General features: G+C 36.1%; 1 protein-coding gene and 1 non-coding gene across 3 annotated transcripts; both read right to left on the bottom strand.

Moving 5' to 3' along the window:
- Window positions 1-11027: 11027 nt before the first annotated feature.
- Window positions 11028-11097, bottom strand: TRNAV-UAC (transfer RNA valine (anticodon UAC)). The gene has a single exon. It is a non-coding gene; the product is annotated as a tRNA-Val (tRNA).
- Window positions 11098-11393: 296 nt separating this feature from the next.
- On the bottom strand, window positions 11394-17006 carry LOC143558659 (putative pectin methyltransferase QUA2). Of its 2 annotated transcripts, none has more exons than XM_077047457.1 (9): window positions 16240-16267; window positions 15521-16204; window positions 15305-15440; window positions 14618-14858; window positions 14310-14535; window positions 13613-13788; window positions 12709-13012; window positions 12457-12595; window positions 11394-11610 (listed from the first exon to the last, which is right to left on the bottom strand). In XM_077047457.1, exons 2-9 carry the CDS (start codon window positions 16045-16047, stop codon window positions 11446-11448), a joined length of 1914 nt encoding a protein of 637 aa, XP_076903572.1. In that variant the 5' UTR covers window positions 16048-16204; window positions 16240-16267; the 3' UTR covers window positions 11394-11445. The 2 variants fall into 2 exon arrangements, with proteins under 2 accessions (XP_076903572.1, XP_076903573.1); XM_077047458.1 differs by lacking the exon at window positions 16240-16267 and adding an exon at window positions 16908-17006 and having other exon boundaries at window positions 11395-11610; window positions 15521-16051.
- Window positions 17007-21250: the final 4244 nt, after the last annotated feature.

The raw sequence follows: 21250 nt of genomic DNA, 5'->3' as shown, positions 1-21250 counted from the left end.
ATCGATCTTAGCGAATTAGGTATTTAATCATACCTAGGCTTCGATCAGAAATAAGTTTATAATAAACATTAGTATCCAAGTAAGGATATCAAAGAAATAATTGAATGATTAAAAATTTAATACCAATAAAATATAACAAGTACGGATAAGATAGGAAAAACGCTCTCCTATCCCTAATATAACCTCGTACAGATGTTCGATCGTCAATCTAGCGAATAATCCGTTAAGCTTCGATCCGGAAAAGGGAAAGGCTATATGGGAACATCTTTTCTCCCAATTCCTATTTCTAGTGATGAAAATTCATACCAAACGGCAATGGAGGAAGATTCAGATTCGTTTGATTCTAATATCCCGCTAGCCCATATTATTCCAAATCAGCACACGTATGGAGACGTATCAAGTAGATCCAAGAAACCAATGGTGGCCAAAGGAAAAGAAATAATAACTTATTCAAAAGAAAATCCTCAAGGACAGGAATATTATTCAACAATGCAAGATCCTTACTTTGCTCATACTAAAGAAATGGATGCTGAGGAAAGGCGAAAAGAAAAAGAGGAAGGAGAAAACATGAAGGGCAACAAGATCAAGAAGCTGATTATTCGATGGAAGAAATAAGGATCTTAGTAGTTGTAAACAAATGTAATTGTAATAAATGTCGTGCAATCTTGTAACAACATAAATAAGAGATATATATTTCCTCGAAATTGATAATATATCTTTTAAAAAAAATTATGTCAAGAAAAGATTGCACAAACTCTCAAGATAATTCTTCCAAGTACAACTGGAAGTAAGAGAGTAATAGCTAGAAAATAAAGGAAAGGTCCAGGTGGACAAAGTCTAAAAGATGACTAACCTGAAGACAACGTTTGAATAAAACATGACCTAGAAAAAGAGAAGTATAGAAATTATCGTGGTCTATTTGTACACAAGGTATGTACTAATCATTTCAAGAATACACAACAAGAAAGTATTGATGCCTCTCAAAGAACCCCATCGACTATCATCGTCAAAATACTTGAAAAAATAATTATCGTTTCATACGATTATCCCAAACATCAAATTCTCAAATAAAGAATAAACAATTAGATTACGTCACTACAAGACGTATAATCTCAAGGAAGAATAGAAAGAATTCTCTCGAAATGCGATAAGCTTAATTAAACAATTCATAAACGAATCAATCTTTTGCACTAACATCAAATGTCACACATCTGTTATAAACATTCAATCATTAGTATATAAATAAAGAATTTCGCTCATACTAAGATCTATTCTGTATACAGAATGTCGAACCAAAACAATCAAGGGAATAATGATGAAGCTTCAACTCATAGAAGCAACAAGGATACGACAAAACCTGCACAGGAGATTCCTGAGCAGTATCTAGTCAAAATCCAAGACATGATTCATAATGCAATGACTCCCTTCATCGATGCAATGAAAGAAGGGTCACACAAACATAAAATAGAACATTCAAATAAATCATCAAGAACTCATCCGTATAAGAAACCTCCTCATCATTAAGAAAGTGTTCATAGCTCCAACGCTGAGAGCAAATTCAATCGCAAATTCAAGAAACAACTAATAATTCAAGGCAGTAGTTTTAAGAACTTCAAGGAATTTGGACCAAAAGAATTCTATGGCGATAAAGGTGTCATATCAGCTGTACGATGGCTTGAAAAAATCGAGTCCATTGTTATCATAAGCAATTGTACTGATATTCAAAAGATTCAATACTCCTCTCACTACTTTAGAGGCGAGGCTTTGGAGTGGTGGAATACCCTGATCATGTCAAAGGGTAGAGAAACTATGTACCAATTGAAGTGGAAGAATTCAGAGAACTGGTGTTACGAAATTTCTCTCCCATGCATGAAATCGATCTTATTCAAACTAAGTTTTTGAACCTCAGGGTGGAAGACACTAATCTCAGAGAATACAATACTAAGTTTCATGAGTATTGTAGATTGGTACCACATTTGGTAATACCCGAATCCAACAAAGTAACCCGCTACATATGGGGTTTACCTCGGGAAATTAGAGATATGGTAAGATCTCATTTGCCCCAAACCGCTGATTTAGCCATGGAGTTAGCCGGTTATCTTATGAATGGTCTTATCAGAAATCAAGAAGAGGATAAGAATGACAAAGGAAAGAGAGAAGAAATCGAGGAAAGGAAAACAAAGAAAGGCAAAGAAAAGGATGAAGGGTCTTTTAAATATACAAGACCAATCTGCCAAAGCTATGGCAAGAAGCATCACGGGAAATGTTTAAGACCAACAAACTTCCCCAAAGATATTCCATTAATCACATGCAACTTTTGCAATAAACTCGGTCATTCGGAAGACGTTTGCAAAAAGAAAACAGTTGTATGTTTTAGTTGTGGAGAAAACGGACACTTCAGCTCAGAATGTCCGAATAAGATAAACAACGTTATTGGAAGTGGTGCTAAGAAAGGAAAGACTAATATGTTAAACATACAAGATGCACCCAACCAAGAATAGAAGTAGACAAGAGTATGCCAACGGAAGTCAAGATCTAAAGGCATTAGAAATAACTAATAGTTTAGTTAGCTCTTTGTAAGGCCCCGTTACCGGTAGCGCTACTTTCGTGTTGGATTTACTCATAAACGCAGTTCTAATATCAGAGTTAATTAAAACATTCGCGGAACATTAAAAACTTTCATAAAACATTTCGTAACAATTCAAAACTTGTCTTAAACAACAACTTGTCTTTCAAAAACAAAGTAATTAAAACATATCACGTCTTGAGCCTTCTGATGCCAGTCTCTTATTCAACGCCACGTGTCCCCTTAAGCGAGCTACCTCATCCTACTCACCTGCGTGCATACTAAAAGTCAGCTACGCTGAGTGAGTTCTAGTTAATCATACATTACACAATACACACAAACTCATATTCTTTCAATCCTACTTTCATACTTTCTTACTTTCTTTTATACTAACTTGCTTTCATATCTTACGTTATAAAGAGCATTACGCCCTACATTCCTCGAGTATTATTAGGGCTCGATACCCTCCTTCCTCGAGTATTATTAGGGCTCGGTACCCTCCTTCCTCGAGTATTATTAGGGTTCGGTTCCTTAGTTCTCGAATATTAGTAGGGTTCGATTCCCTCTTCGTTACCATACAACCATACATCATACCTCGAGTATTATTAGGGCTCGGTACCCTTTTCGTAACCATACAACCATCCTTTCCTTCTTTTATTAACTTTATCACTTTCATACACATAAGCGTACATATCATACTTACCTTATACATAGCGTTACAACCTGACAGTACGTGCAATATCCGAAGATCGTTCACGTACCATCAAGCAATCATTCATACATTTCACATTATTCACATAAGGCATACACTTATCTCTTAGGATAAGCGTATTAACAAACATATTGAGTATGCACACAACCCCGAAAACATAACACATAAATGGGGCTAGAAACTCACCTGGATCATGTTACGCTCCCCGTTAATCGTTATTCCCTTCTTGAGCTGTGCACGGCTAACTGTATAATATTTACATGTATCAATTAACTACTACTACTCATGTAGTATTTCTACCTTTATATAACCAACAACGAACGGGGGTCCGGGGGCAGCGCCCCTGGCAGCGGGGTCTAGGGGCGGCAGCCCCTAGCAGGGTCCAAGGGGCAGAGCCCCTGGCTGGGGTCGAGCTGCCAGTTCATCCTTGGAAAATTTTATTTACATTAACTGCCTTAACACATTTTTCATTAGGTTTTTAATTTATTTTCTTATTTGCTAACTCCAGCGAACTTATCATTAAGCGAACTTAACAATAAGCGAACTTATCGTTAGCGAACTTAAGCATAGGCGAAGTTAACCCTAAGCGAACATATGCTAGGCGAAGTTGAGCATTAGCGAACTTAGCCTTAGGAGAAATTATCATGGGCGAACTTATCACCAGGCGAACTTGGCCTTAGGCGAAGTTAACCTTGACAGCGAACTTATTGTGGCGAAATTGTCAGGGGCGAACTTGCATGAAGGCGAAGTTGGCTTGCAGGCGAAGTTATTCAGCATTCGCCTCTGTTCAATCTTAATCATCAAAATCACCCTTATTTCATCGAGAATTTCTTGGATATTACGTTAACTAACTCCGCGATCATTCCCATGGCATAGTTCGGGTAAAACTTAGCCCGGAAAGACATAAAGTTTGGACCTTTCGGCTTAAAACGTTTAATAACATAACTACGGTTTAGCGAGCCGTTTATGTTTACGGGTCCATAGGTGGTTTTATCATCAAGTTTAGATCTTTACGTTTCACTCATACACGATCCATTCTCGTTCTAATGTTTCAAGGCTAAACGTTTATAAAAACGTAAACTTTAAGATCAAAACGTACCTTTTCGTGTTTGTTTGGCTTAGTCACGGACCATAGATCTTGTATTTATCTTGCTTATTGAAGGATCTATCAAGAATCTCGTTTACTTGGTCTTGGATCCCACTCTTGCTCTCGGCCGTATATAGGTGTAAGTGTATGTGTGTGTTTTGAGTGTGTAGAGATTATGATGGAAATGAATAAGGATTTAGGGTTTTAGGTTGGTTTAGGGGATATTTATATCCCTTAAAGCCCATGGACCTAAGGCCCATTCCCATTTAACCCACCTTAATTAATCTAAGTCCATGATCCGTTCTATACTCGATATTAATTAATTAATAACGTGAAATCACTAAACGTAACTTTCTTTATTTAACATTATAATATTTAGGATGTTACACTCTTGTAAAGTGTTCGTAATCTCGTTTAAATGAGATATTTTGTAATCATATAAGGGTATTTAAATCCCTAATGTATATAAAGAAAGATATTAGCATATAGATCGTGTCTTACACAAGAATGCTAATACCTATGAAAAGAGATAGTTAAATTTAGACTATATCATACTTCATCATCTATAGAAAGATGAGTTAAAAACGTAATGGATAAATTAAACTAAGACATAAGAACATGTCTACTCAAGGAAAATCAGTTATTCGAACATTTAAAGTTCAAGAGTATAATTGATAGAAACAAACGGAAGGAATCCATCAAGATCAAGAAATAAAGGAATGTCATTACTCAAGTATGAATATCTTGATAGGTATTAAGATGAGTAAAATAAAAGAATTCGATAAACAGAATCTAAGAAGCAATCTTGTTAACATCAGTAAATGTTTAGAATACAAAAGGAAAGGTAAATAGTTAAACACAACTGGCCACTGTACTTAGCAATTTACAATTACTGATGATATTCTGAACTATTGACTGAATATGTCATCCAAATATATGAGTTAACAACAAATCATAGATTGCAACTATTCAAATAGTTCAAGTTAAACCCAAACGGCGGATTAGAAAAAGTCTGATGATAAATCCGATAAGCAAGAAATCACTCACCATGAATCTCGAGGACGAGATTCATTCCAAGGTGGGGAGGATGTAACATCCCCAAAAGTTCGATCAAAAAATGGCAAGTTAGCAAAACTAAAGGGGATTAAAAATAAAAATGCTGATTTTTGACCCAACGCGGTACGCGATGACCAAAAAGAAAGGTTCCATCGTGTACCGCGATGTGACCAAATTTCAGCTATAAATAGGACGTCCCATGGCTCATTTCCATCACATCACCCCACTCTCTCTAGAAACTTTCTCTCTCTACCTCGATTTTCGTGCCACCGACCCGAAAACTATAACCTTGTAATCTGAACTATATACCGACGACACCTCGAAGTTCGTAACGACAATCCCGACGACCGGCGCACCTCGTTTTGCATGCCGACCTCGAAACGCGGAACGACCTCGTAAACCGTGTCGACCCGAGACGACCCAACATCTTGCCTCGAAGTACGTGCATGACCCGGCGACTCCCGAACGTTGCATCGATTTGCGTGCTAAGGAGTTGTTGATCAAGATTCTCAAAGTACGTGCAAGCGTCGAAGTGCTGCTCGAGAATCTAGAAAATAATAACCTAAGCAAGGTATGGGTTCTGCCAAAATTAAATATTATTATTCCAAAGGCTTAGACCCTAGTCGGGGGTATAGCCTAGACCGTGATCAAGGTATAACAACTAAATAAAATTCCTTTATAATTAAGAAATAGAAAATGGTCTAAACAAAGATATAGTTTCTTCATGATTGAGAAACTTAAGGTTATAGTTAAGATAGTGTTTCTTTATTTTTAAGAAACATAAGACTTAACAAACAAAGGTTATAGATAAATGACGTTTCTTCTTAAAGAAGAAACATAGCATAGACATTTCTTCTTGAAGAAGAAACGTAGCACATGGTTAGTAAATAAAGAGAAGGAATTCATATCAAACATATTTTATTCAAACAAAAGATCAATCAAGGTTTAAGCTATCAAAACCAGACTAAAGGTCTGTAGCCGGATTAAGAGACGATCCGGGTATTTACATAAACCTATTTTATTATAGGTCAATCATACAATCAGTTAATCATTCATTCATTCACAAAGGTTTTTCAAACGAGATCACCACATCATTCAGAACAGACAATCACAGGTGAATACGTTAAACCTTTTTCAGTCAAGATAAACAGGTTGTTTATCTTAAACAAAGACAGTCAAATAAAGATTTATGGGATTACGTGTTCCCTATTAAAATACAAGATAGAAAATAAAAACAACTCAGATCGAGTACACATGTGTCTGGATCCAAACATAATCAATCTAGTCTATCAGTCAAGGCTACATGGCCGCAGACTAGAGGTCATAGTAAAAGTTCTCCAATGGGTGTCAACTCCCGGAGAACCGTAATTGTGAGTGTATGGCAGTGGTACAAATCCCAGAAATAATAGACGTGTCTGCTAAGATTGTTTCATGAAAACTATCTTGTCAGTCAAAGAAAGATTTATAAAATATTTTTAGAGTCAACGATTCACCAGCATATCGCTGACGTATTTTCCCCCCAAATATTACAGGAAATAAAGTTAGCACAGGTAACATGGAATTATAGCCAACTCATGGAGATAGATTCTCGCAAGGTAGAGATGGCTCAATGTTTTAAATTATTAAAATATTGCAAACAATATTTAAACAAAGTTTTATAAATAAAACAAAGGTTTGAAAATCAAACTCTTGAATTTTTATTATTCAAGAAGCTTTATATTAAATTAAATATTTTGTTATATTTTACAAATAAACTAAAGTTTCAAAACATAAATTAATATTTTATTATAAACTAAAGACTTCCGCAAAAACTCTGATATATTTTCAAAGCAGGTACCAACTATTGGTCACATGCCTAGACCCTAAGTGCAGGTGTGACAATGTAATAGAAATGCCTAACCTATAAAATAAGATATAACGAGAACTAAGTGAAACTACATAGGTAACGACCAATTACTTGATTTCTTCAACAAAGAAGAGTCGGTTAAAGTAACATATCTCGAATGGTACTTGTAGAAAATAAAACCAAGCCAGTTTTCTTTAGGTATATTAAACACTTGAATGCCGCATTCTTACCCTCAACCACTTAACACCTATTTAAAATTATAGTCAACTATTTTCAAGATGTGGAACTTTTGACTTTCAATACAAGTTAAGTGCTAAATGAAATAAAAAAATAAGTGACTCAAAAGTAAATGGTTCTAGAGATTCGCCCGCTATCAATTGGGACAAAGACAAAGCCATTGAATACTTGTCAAAATCATTAGGTACCAAATGTTGATTTTAAGTTGTGATCAATCGAAAATATTTGTCAAATATGTATATCGAAAAAGATATTTGTCATTACTTGTTTACATCAGGGACGATCATACCAATGAAGATGCATTTGGAGTATTAATTAAATACCATAGTTGCATATTCATATGTACGATCATCACCAATAAGCTAACACTTCCTTAAAGTTTTCATAATTTATGCTAATTACAGAACAAATAAACTATAGTTATTTGAGACGCAAAACATAATTTTAGCATGCTTATGACTTTAAACCAACATTCAAGTATCTAATGGTTCCAACATAAAAACTCATAAGTTTTACACATTCCAACTAAAATACAATTTTAACTACGATTATGATTTGAATAAGTGCTAAGAAACCCAGAACAAGGATACGGTATTCTTGTGCCTGATATACCTAAAAATAAACCGAACGTGTTTTATTCTATAGAAGAACCATTCTATGCATGTTTACTTTAATTGACCGCTCTTTGTTGAACAAATCAAATAAATGGTTGTTACTTAAATAGTTATATTGGACATTTGGTCAACACGAAGGAGTGGCATGGTGAGTTTCCTTGATATTTTAGAAACTATGATACATGTATAACACAACCACCCAAAGATTGTAACGTTGTCAACGGTTTCTAGATTGGTTTTTCCAAATCAGCTGCAACCACGGTTTCAGAGTCCAGATACACTTAAATCTAGAGATTGGTACCAACAATAATAACCTAGAAAGTGAAGGTAAACTTGAAATTAGGAATCCATAACAAAATAATTGATTTTTTTAAATAAATACTTTTTCGCTTTTGAAAAATACAATAACTAGATAAGATACTCAAAAATAAGCAATATGAAACACCCCACAATGAAAGTGGAAAACATACCTTCAAAATAGGTGCAAGTATAATAGTTTAAACTCAAACAATCTTGTTAGTAGCAATCTATACTCGGCGTATCCCGGATTTTAGACAACCAGGTTCTCTCACTAGGGTATTGTTAGTGGCAATCATACCGGCACCAATCCACCATTGCCTCTTGCAGCTTCCGATGCTTAGATTAGCTTCTTTATTTTCCATATTTCAAAAGTCTTATCAGTTTCCTAACCATCTGACATTGTGCCAAATAATCAGCTAAAACAGCCAAAAAGATAACATTTATTATGTACTATATGACCACACACAGTTTAGCAAAGATGTCTAAGAAATATAAGCATAATACAATCAAGATTGTGGCTAGAAAACATAAACTAAAAAAAAAACATTTTTCAAACAATAATGCTACAAAATATAAAAGTAGAAAAAAGGTTTATTAACCCCACAAACAATTCAATGTATAGATTATAATAATATCATGACAAAGAAAGTAAAAAACATTACAGATTTGATGATCATTTAAGCAAAGCATATGAAATTAAAATAAATATTATGAGCAGTAGATGTAACTACAGTTTCTAATGAGATTCTCAGATCTGGATCCGAAGAAATTTACATTTTACATAATCTAACCGGATGAAGAGGTGTTGTACTCTACGGCAGGTAAGCTTTTGAATTGTGTTGAAACCCTACAAAAGGAATGTTTAAAGATTGTTTATTGGCAGTTTGGCACCCCCAAAGTTTGAAATATTCTAAATTAAAGTTTTAACAAATTTTGTGTTGTGGGTGGTAAAATAATTAGGGTTTCGAATAGAAAGTCTAAGGGTTTAATCACCGTAGAAGATAACATTTAACCGGTAAAAGAAAAAAAAACTTTTGTGATTAAAAACATTACAAGGAAAGTTGTGGTGTTTTTAATCAAAAGATAATGCATGTGATAACTTCATTGTTTTTGTTTTTTGTTTTGAACAACTAACAAATAAATTATATTAAAGCTAGCAAGCTACTAAGCACTAATCACCAAACAAAACAACAAACACCAAAAACTAAAACACCCAACTATAAGTTTTATACTCTAAACCGACACCAAACCACCCAAGTAAGACTCTTCTTTCCCCTATTTTCTATCCAAAGAAAGCTCAATGTTTTTATTTCCTCAACCATACCCCGAAAGATGGATTGGCATCCCACTATGAAAAAGAACATTCCTCTTCTTCCACAAGCACCACGTTGCGATTAAACAAACCGCATGAAAAATGTTGGCTTTGTCTCTAGGAAAAGTTGAGAACTTGGGGAGTTCCAACAAATCCCGAAAACTAGACAAGAAAAATGCGGGCATTTTACACCATTAAGAAATCACACTCCACAAGGATTGTGCAAGGCCACATGAAATAAAAACGCGCTCCTCCGATTTCTCTGTTTCGCCACAAATCGGACAAAGACACGAGCGAACCCGGATATTGCTTTTTGCCAAAGCCACAAAAGTCGGTAACCGACCAAGGACCACTTGGACCCAGTGGTAGCCATAATATCTTGGACCCCGGTGGTAACCATAATACATCATCAGCATCATCATAATGATAACCCCAATATTAACTGTCATGTTGTAACATTTTATCAGGAACGTGTCGCGGTACTAATTCCCATACCTGAGTGGTAACAAGTTGCCATCAATATCAAGTTGTTACATTAACCTACAGTTGGGTAATCATCAATCTCATATAAAAAGAACCACAGTTGGGTAATCATCAATCTCATATAAAAAGAACGTAAAAACTCTCTCTCTCTCTCTCCCAAGTTAGGCACATCTTCTCCTTTTGTACTCTACGTAAGCTATAAAAAACCTTAAAATAACAAATATTAGTGATATGATCTAAGCACAAAATCAATGCACACCACAGCTTGTCAACATGTTAACTCATTTAACTCAAATCCAAACTAATTTAACATCATGGTCAAGCTTTGTTAATGTGTTGTGCCAAAAATTGTCAGTTTTACAACCTAACATACACGATTAACTATGTACTTCAGAGGGCATATATGAACACACAATGGGCATATTACACCAATACATATGGTGTAACGTCACTAATACCACACCATTGACCATTGTACCTTCACATGTAGTTATAGCTTCGGTATCGAAGTACATAACATGATAACTAATATGAAAACACAACATGATAGGCGCTTGTAGCTAATACAAAACTAAATGACATGTAGCCTAGCGATATCAAGACGTGTAGCAAAAAGGATTCTCCTCAAATGATTGAGCGTTCTAGTCTCATGGTGAACATTAATGTAGATTTAGAAGATGTGTACGTTAACTATTCTAGAAAACATATCATAACACAAATTCTCTACTATGATGCTATCTTTAAGCTACTAGAATCATTCTAGAAAAATAAATGCTGGGCAAATAAAATCTAAAAATAGAAAAAATAATATTAATGCTTCTGCCCGGGATCGAACCAGAGACATTTTGCGTGTAAAGCAAAAGTGATAACCACTACACCACAGCAACTTTTGCTTTTACAGCGAGAGACCTATCATTTATTAAAAATTATAATATTCGTACCTTTTTTTTAAAATTTTCATTTTCACTAACATAAAATACAGCCACAATGCTTTCCTTCATCATTCAAAACTTCGTATATTATCATTACTAACATTAAATTCATCGCCTGTTTTGTATACTAACAACACAAACCGATCTAATAAAAGAAAAAGAATGAATACAATGCTCTTCCAATAAAATCGTCATGTAATTACATTCGCCCCACGTTTGCCGAGCTCCCACAGGTTTTTCGCTTTTGTAAAACATCTACTGCTCAGCTGTATAGTTGTCTAAACCGAATATCGACTTCTTTTAAAACAGGCTTGACCGCCTTCTTATTAATGGTTTTTGGCATACCAACAGTTTCTCATCACTATTGCTCTCGATTTCCACAACGCGCGCCTCCCATTTTAATCTTGCAGTAATTGTTCTTGCAGCTTCAATTAGAGATGACGTGTCGCGTAGTATCACCCAACCCTACAACAATTTCATTCTTTTACCAAAAATCTTAATAAAAAAAATTTCATCAATTATATAAATTTACACATGAACAAAAAAAACTCAATTAATTTCATATAGACAACAAGAACATGCATCAGGCCTGCAACAAACATGAATGGAGCATGTTCGCTACTTCGTGTTCTGTTCGTTCGTTTGACTTTAACCAAACAAATAATCGAGCACAGACAGTTAAACAAACGTGGTTTCCTTGTTCGTATTCGCTCATTAAGACCAATGAATATGTTTGTGCTCGTGTTCGTTCTTTACCAATATAAACGGACAGTTCATGAACGTTAACAAACGAACATAACTGAAAACAGAGGAACGAACATAACTGAAAAATGGATGAAAGAATATTACAGAGCTAAAAACAATTAAAAATAAATGTGAAATATAATGTATTGGGCCTAAAAGGTTATTAAAATTAGAGTTATTGTAATTGACCTATAACACTTAATTGAACGTATTAACGAAGGTAAACGAACAAACTTAAACAAGTGTAAACTAACAAACATAATTGAATGTAAACAAATGAGTTAACATAAACGAATTGAAATGAACGAACGTTTATGAACATTAATGAACAGATGAGACTTGTGTTCATAATTATTCTTTTAGCTTATAATATAAAAAACATAAATGATCCCCCCCCCCTGCCGAACGGTTTACGAACAATTCACTGGCATTCAGTTCGTTTATAGGCCTATATGTGATAAAAGAGCCTCCTAAAATCCATCATTTAAGGGTTGGCTATGAATTTTTACAAATTTTAATATTTTATTTTGTTTAATAATGTTACTAAATATTTAAATTTTAAAATACCTCGGGGCGGAGTAACCGATCAATCTCAAAGAATATATCGAGCATACTGCAACGACGTTGCTTTGCGGTTTCTAGTGATAAAAAGCCTTCGGCATGAACCAAATCATAAGTTCTCGGATACGTTGGAAACGCTTCACACCTACAATGCCAGGTTCGTCTTTTTAGAATAACCAAGACTTTCATTATGATTACAATAATAACGTCCTTTTAATTTTATAACATCGTATTTACCCTTTTAATACAAATACATACCAATCATGTAACACGCCAAGCAAGCCTCGGTCAAAGATAAGGGGAAGGTTGTTGGGCCCACTGGTGGGGACCGCATTCATGACCCATACAGATTTCCCAGCTTCTAATAAGGCAGAATTAAACCCGCCAAAATGAGCATTCATGTCCAACACGTTTCTCACCATGTTATAAGGTGGGACGGGGTCCTCGATTCCGGGTCGTTTTGGGTGATCTGAAAATATAGCTGGGGAGAGTAGAGACCAATAGTTTCTGACTGCCGATTTCCAGTTTAGATTGTCTTCAATAAGGTCATCAAAAACTACACCTGATAAAAATTATAATGATAACAGTAACAACCAGATTATTCTTAGGTTTAAATAGAATCATTAAAATTTTAAACGACTTGCCATAACATAAAGTAACCAACTTTCAAAATTTGCAATTTATGATGTAGCAGCGGTTGTGTTGGTGACTTTTACATAATACATGACTAACATTTTGGTCACTTTTTTATTTCGACTACGTTGACATTTGACCGCGTTTACCAAGTTGACTTTTTTTTCTCGCCAAATTAAGTTGATTGTTAAACAGAACCAGAACAAAGTTAGTAACTCTTTTATTTTGACCATGTTGACTTGACCGTATTGACCAAAGTTGGTGACTTTTGACAAAGTTGACTTATTTTTTACCAAATTAAGTTGATTGTTTAAAACAGAAATCAAACCAAAGTAGGTCACTTTTTATATTTTGACCGTGTTGACCATTGGTGACTTTTGACCAATTTGACTTTTATTTTCTTGCCAAATTAAGTTGATTGTTATAAACAGAATCAGACCAAAGTTGGTCACTTTTTGATACAATTAGCCTCAGATTCATATAAAAGTATTCAAAGCTATGTTTACATTAAAATGTAAGAAACTTTTACCATGTGCCGCGAGTTCCTTGGAGCTTAATGTGGTTCTAGAGGGCCATTTTGCTCTTTTTTCAATAGGAATCCACCGGCGACTATGTGTTCCTCCAATGCATGGTTCTAGTGGATGATAATATGGTGATTCAACATCACGACCCACTTTGCAAACTGAAGGACCAGATCCACGGTTCCTATTAAATAAACTAATAGTTCAGTAGTTCACAACTTAGGGTGTAAACGAGCCAACCTGCCCATGTACTGCTCAACATTGTATCGTTAAAAGCTAGAATCGAGCCAAGCTTAAACGTGCTCGGGTCTAAAATAAGCTTGTTTGATAAACAAGCATGAGCACTAGCTTTAGTTATCGTGCTTGAGCTAGCCCACGAGCCTATTATTTAAAAATTTTAATATCTATATATATATATATAATAACTGTTATATATAAAATTATGATAAAAGTAACTCAATAACATATATTATGTCATATATATGAATAAATTAAAAATGAATATAAATTAACTAATAAGAATTAAACAACCCGAGCTCAAGTTTGAAAAACTATTCACAAGCCGAGCTCGGCCAGTGTACGCCTCTATTCACAACAAGATAAATATCACTTGTTTAAAAATGTATATATGTTAATTAATAAAACGTTTTCGTTTTTATTTTGAATATTTAACGTATCACTTTTTATGTATGGATGTGGTGTTACCTGGAAGCATAACAATCTTTATTGCTAGGTTTCTTCCAAACAACAGTTTTGTCTTGTTGTGATAATAAATCCCAACAGAGATCTTTTGCAAAACTAAACACAAAATCCTCTATTTTTGAATTTTCTTTGTTTCGAACGGAAGCCCGTGTGTTTGCAACCGATGAGGTCCAAACAAAGTATCCACCAGGCCTAAGAACTCGATCGACTTCTATCAAATGTATGCCATCTGTAACAGTTCACAAAAAGAAATATGATTTGAGTTTTTGCAGTAAAATGGTAATTGAGAATTCAGGTAACTATAATGGTACCTTTATGATTCCAAACAATCCCATCCGATGCACTGTGAACCATGTCAAAAGAAAGTGACGGGAACGGTAACTTTTTTGCAGTAAAAGAAGCAACCATTGCAGGAAGACCTCTTTCAAGAGTTATTTCTACTTGACTCCCTGAAGACTCGTAATTTGCTATACACATAGTCAATAGTTGACTCTGAAACAGATGTGCTCCTAAGCTACCAAAACCACAACCTATATCCAATACCGTTCTCACCTGATAAAAAAAAGTAGAAATTTGTAAGCAAACAACATTAAAACATAAATTTATCAAAAATGCCGTAGAATTATAGCTCTAGTCACATCCAAAGTTGTAGAAATGGCAAGATTGCCCCTGAATCTACTCAAAAGAATCAACTCTTGATGGACCAGCAAAACATATTTGAGTAGACTCAGGGTTATTTTTGTCATTTTACAACTTAAGAAGTGATAAGCTTTAAAATTAGGATCATTTTGTCAATTTACAAATTTCAGCATTTTTTTGCAGGAATTGCCATTAAAACAAATTTGATGCTTGTCTAACCTCTAAAGCTGTTTTAAAAATTGTATGCACAAACTATCTCTAAATTATTATAATGTATGTGTAAAGCCATAAAAGATATAAAACAAGTTGTATTAATACTATTAATTCACTGTAATTTCAAGAAGGTATATTTTACTTACTCCAGCTTGTAGAAAGTAAGATTCATTTCTTAAACCAATCATTTCTGCAATCTGATGCGAATAGTCTTCAATACTATCGTCAACCATAGAAGATGCAAAACTAAATGAAATCTGGTCATCATCTAACAACATCATCCTGCATCCACATTAATTAAACAACGCATAATAAGAAACAGATTTAATAATTTGCATTCATATTGCTTTTAAAAAACACACCTTTTTGTCAAACTTCCGGATGAAAGCACCTCCTGTGCGTTAATCTTAACATTATCAATCCAAATAACATCTCTTCCGGTAGGCCATCTATGTGGAACCTTGTATCCAGAAGGAGCAAAAACTAAGCAGCTCTGTCTTGATGTGGGCCCACAATGGCGGTCTTGTTGTTGACCTTCGGTCAAACCCAATTCAAGATTTTCACTTACGTTGAAACAAGGTACGTAATTTTCAAACTCTACGGAACAAAATTCTGTTTCTTTTATTCTAGAGCCACCAAGTGAGAGTTCACCGATATCCCATAAATCTGAAACCAGTTGCTCTTGCAGCCGTCTGTACCCACGAAACGCGTGGTTTCTAGAACCAGTTGTGAGTGATATCGTCCACCATAACGAACCCGTGAGTGCAAGAATTACAATAGCAAATAAACTCAACTTAAGTAATAATAAAGTTAGCTTATATCGGTTTCTTAAAGATACAGGGCTGAACTGATCAGGAACAATAAAGCCTCTATGCAGTGACCTTGGCATTCTCCTACATTCATAGATCACATATAAATGTCACATAAACACTACAATTTCACAAAATCTTTTAAAACAAACGTTTTAAATACAGTTTCAAATAATTAAATATGCTCAAATGCAAGATCTGTTCATGTAATCAATCAACCTGTTGGGTTTGTGGAGGCTGGGCCTCGGTTTTGGGCTTGTTTGGTTGAAGACACGTTGTTGAGTTAATAAAGATTGAAGACATGGGAGGTTTTGGACCGGCGCTGTATCTCTTTATTAGGGCCTATTTTTTTATATATATTTTTAATACTTTTTTATAAAATAGGTATGGATCTTAATCATCTTAAATATATTTGACCAAAAACTTTTTATTATCTGTAATCCATTTAAGCTATTGGGGCCAAACTAACTTTAAAAACAAAAATAATGAAAATCAAACAACTCGTTAGGGCCTACGCAGCTCTTCCGAGGTATTTAAATTCTCGGGGCCTGCCCTGAGACCGAACCACGTAAATCCTCATGTTCTTAAATTTTCTGCAGTTTGTTTATGTGTGTGTTTGCAACAGATCCATCAAACATATGTGGTTGAGTTGAAATTAGTGATAATAAAGTATAATTCAGTTTCATGAAGATGATAAATAAGTTAACATCAGATGCAATAAATGGTATTTACATGTAAGTGAATCCATTAAAATCAAGCAAAAAACAACAATAAACAGCTGCTGCTGCTGCTGACGACGATCCCTCCGTCCCATTTTAAGTGTCTTAGTTTGAATTTTCAAGTCTTTCTTTTACAGTTTGAATTTTCAAGTCTTTCTTTTACAACTTTGACCGTAAATATTTTTATTAAGACACTTAAAATGGGATGGAGGGAGTATTACCTTTGACTAGATGCAAAAAATTCAAGCAAATTACAAAGCTTCAGGCAGTAATTCTGCAATCTTCTATCAATGGATAATAATAATTAAGGTTGATAGTGAATGCTACTCAGTACTCACTCACTTTAACTATATCCTAAGAAAGAGATAGATTATAGATAGAGAGAGAGAGAGAGAGTTGTATAAATATATATAGCATATATATTTGTATGTATATGTATGAAATTTGATGGATATATATAGATATAGATATGAAATTAAACGCGGAAATTAAATTATCTCTTACTCTCTCAATCTACTTTCTCTCTCATCACATTGATCACGCTTTAATCAAACAATTAAGTAACAATAACATCAAATTAATTACTTACAGAGGGAAACAGAATGATGAACATTGATCAGAATATGGAGTGCAGAATAATAATTAGGTGGTTTTTACCTGGAACCACCGGCCGCCGTCGTGATCAGCCGCCGGCAAATGTTTACACCGCCATTGAAGGATGGATGGATGGATGGATGGATATTCCGGTAAATGCGAAAGAAATCGTACGTGTCTGAAACTTGGTACTTTGTTTTCTACTTTTTGTCATTTTTACTGTTTTCATTTATGTACTATGTTTAGTTTTTTATCCTTTTTTTTTTTTTTTCATTTTGTCTTTTTCGGACTTTTAATTTGATACTTATAAAATTAAAAGAAAATTCTATCTATGTTACTCCTATTATATGAATCACTGACATGCCTTGAATTCGAAACTGTGGGGTGTTAGGCTGACACGTTTTTAAAATAAAGCTCCTGACTTGACTCGAAGACCATCCTCATTAGAAAATCCATCATAGGTGAGATCACCTCCAAACCCAACATAGAACCTCTATATTATCACATTTGAAACTTGAACTCAATAAATCCTCTTTTTTACAATAAAAAATAAGTAGTTACATTCTTATTCTTTTATGGATGCGTAAAACGATTATACATAGCTAAAAGACGAGTTAAACAGATAAGTCAATTATAAATTATTAAATGTAAATCAATAACTCGAACGAGTTAACAATAATCTGGTTAAAAATATCAACATGAACCTTGCACGTGAGAAACTAAGGTGTATGATTATTATTATTATTATTATTATTATTATTATTATTGCTATTATTATTTGAATATAAGGATAAATAATTAATATAAGTATAAAGAACCAACAAAAAAGAAAAGTTATAGTATCATGGACTCATGGTCACATGCATCAAACGTCATGGAATTTTATATTTGAATTTTGTGACAGATAGGCCCCAATTAAACAGCGTTACTCGTTCTGTTTTACGTCGTTATCATTATTCAATGGTTTTTACCTTACGTGACTTATTTTAATAAAAATATAATATTTTATTTAATACTCACACCCTCTTAAAATATAACTTCTTTTTAAAAGAAAAAAGAGGTAATTTAAAAAAAATAGAATTGTATATGGTAACTGGTAATGTGTCTATCCTCTGTTTGGGAGTAGGATAACTGTTTTAAACAAAAAAAAAGTGCATCCGCAACGCTGAAACTCACAAACTACCGCTTCAACATGTCACATCATATCTCAATCCACCCTCAACCCCCAAAAACCTCTATTTTTCTCACAACATGAAACCTCATTAAAAACTATTAAAATTGTAAATATATAATGTATATATACGTGAAGCTCGCTTAAGAAAGTGAAGAGGTAGGTCCCCGCAAAGCCCAGTTGGACCCGCAAGACACACCTTAAAGAGGTACGTCTGCGCAAAGATCAACTGGTTCCGCAGGACCCACCAGGCTCAGAGATGAAGACCTTACACGCAGTAAGCCAGCTGTTCTCGCAGGAAAGCCTCCCTTGGTACAGTACCCTGCCTGTTCCCGCAGCTGTGGGTACAAACCAAGAAGGAAGGCTACCCGCACTAACAGTAAAGCTACACGCATAAGGCACTAACTCTTATACTTCAGCAATGTCACCTGAAGGAATGAGCAGGGCGGGAATATTCCCGCCCAAAAGAGCCAGTCTGTACGCTTCCAGAAGATTTTTTTTACTATACCTACCAAGGTATGGACAAAAAGACAAGATCTGGTAAAAGCGACCAATGAACCAATCACAGGGTGACAGCTCACCGACAATAGTACGAGGAGGAGCACGCTCCAGTACAAAACGTCGCCATCAGCCGCTGCCTACCCACCAACTCCCATCGTGGCACGAACATAGCCCGTAGTTGGTGGAAAAGGAATATTATACAGCTGGCCGTACCTGCTTGAAAACCTACCTTCGGCTATAAATACTCCAACACCTTGGAACGGTATGATCATATCATACTATCTTATCTTCTCTAGCTATTTCTCTCAATATACACTTATATTCAGAGCAATCTAGTCTGATTCTCACGCCGGAGGGTGGTCACAAGGAGGACCCCCCCCCCCTTCTCAGTGACGAGTTCACGGTGTCTGTTTTGCAGGTAGAGAAGAACAACCATCTTTGCCGGACCTAACCCTCGTGGGAAACATCTACTTAACCCTAAGATTATCCTTAATCTGCCGGGGACATCTAGTGTTTCTTCATTGGCGCCATCCGTGCATTAAGCTAGAACTAATTCTTTTTCTCAGTTTTTTCAAACTTCTGGAAAGATGGTTAAGGTTACTCCGATACCAAGGCCACCGAGTGACCAAGAAACTCCGGTAACCACAACCCCAGCTACTGGGGGAACACCGGTGAATACACGGTTTTTACGAACACTACCCCAGCTACCCAAGCCGGGGCAAGTACAGTAAACAATCCTCCCCTGGGATTCATTGATACCCAGGTGGAGAAGCAACAAACGAGGCTTCCCCGCCAAACACTAGATCAAGTTAAAGCTTGGGCGGAAGCACGTCAGAAAGAATTCCAAGCTGAGTTGGATGAACGTTTACGTTCACTCCAACATGCCAACGACGAATTCGGAAGCACTCGACAACAGCTCAACATGAGCAATGATTGCGAGTATTCGGATGACGATTGGGAAGAATCTGACAGTGACGCAAACCCTCGTCATAAGGCGAAAGGGAAGCGTAAAGAAGCAGACTTCCGCTCGAAAAGAAGTTTTGGAGAAACTTTCAAGCCAAAGAGCATGGGGGAAACCCACGTGACTTCTCCAAAACTTTCAGACCGACTGTTGCAAATGCGGGAACGTCCAAGTTTGCAAGAGACATTGCGGAATCAATCGCTCCAAAGAGTGCCAAACAAATGTCCAACATAGGCACTTATGACGGCGTATCTGACCCGGACGATCACTTGAACAGATTTATAGCGGGGGCAACCGTCAGCAATTGGACGGAACCCACATGGTGCTACATGTTCCAGATGACGCTCGTCGGGGCAGCCAGAGCGTGGTTTGATCATCTATCGGTCCACCACATCTATGATTGGGCAGACTTCCAGCACAAGTTCAGCCAGCACTTCAGTCAACAAAGAAAATATACTGAAGAGCAGTGGACGATCCTCAACTGCGTCAGAGAGGAAGACGAATCTTTGCTAGACTTCATCACTCGCTTCAACTCAAAGAAGCTAAGTCTGGGCACCATCAGTGAAGATCTTGTTTGCGCCGCTTTCATCCAGGGCGTTGAGTACCTAGAGCTTATCCGCATGTTGATGGGTAAAGATGGCATGCCATCCACGTGGGATGCCATCATGACGGCAGCTAAACGCTTTGCCGAGACGGAGAAGCAACTGGGTAGAAATCTTCCCCAGAGCACAACCTCTACACGCAGAGGACAAGAGAAAATAACGTCCGTACCGCCCGACAAAATAAGAAGAGGAAGCTTGGTATTTGGCAGTCAAGGATAAACTTTGACACCTCATCCAGCTCTCGCCCTCTCTTAGGCGGAAGGGACAACACGCACTCATCAAACAGGAATCCCAGATGGACGCCACTCACCAAAAGCGTCAACGAGATATTTGCCACCGAGAAACTCCCATGGCCAAAGGCTCCAATTATCCGACAGCGTCATAACCCTGATCAGAGCAAATCCTGTGACTTCCACGGGACAAAAGGCCACACCTCGGAGGAATGCACATCTTTGAAGGATATCGTCGAAACATTCGTCAAAGATGGGAAACTCACACACCTCGTGGCGTCAATCAAGAACGGAGGGAGGAATGACAATCGGTACAAGGGCAACGGACGAAAGCCCGTCGACATCATCATTCACATGGTTCATGGCAGCGTCAGAGGAAGAAAACGACGAACAACAGAGCCGAGTGCGTGGAAGGAAGCTGAAGTGCGCTTCCCGCGTGTGCCAGGGGGGGCCAACAAAGAAGGCCCCATAGTCATTAAAAGCCAGCTGGGGCACTACATCACCT

The sequence above is a fragment of the Bidens hawaiensis genome, unplaced genomic scaffold (assembly GCF_021521415.1).
Source record: "Bidens hawaiensis isolate Kalapana, Puna unplaced genomic scaffold, B.hawaiensis_p1.1 tig00019582_1, whole genome shotgun sequence".
In the NCBI taxonomy this organism is placed as follows: Eukaryota; Viridiplantae; Streptophyta; class Magnoliopsida; order Asterales; family Asteraceae; genus Bidens; species Bidens hawaiensis.
Note: the sequence above shows the minus strand (reverse complement) of the source record. Positions and strands in the feature narration are given on the sequence as shown.

Bases quoted from the DNA above. Each gene is read 5' to 3' on its own strand.
- LOC143558659 (XM_077047458.1), bottom strand. From the start codon at position 16,047: ATGCCAAGGTCACTGCATAGAGGCTTTATTGTTCCTGATCAGTTCAGC. The intron at 14,859-15,304 runs GTAAGTAAAATA...TTTTTTTATCAG, and splicing joins CTTACTTTCTACAAGCTGGA to GTGAGAACGGTATTGGATAT. The intron at 11,611-12,456 runs GTATTTTAAAAT...AAATTGTTGTAG, and splicing joins ATCGGTTACTCCGCCCCGAG to GGTTGGGTGATACTACGCGA.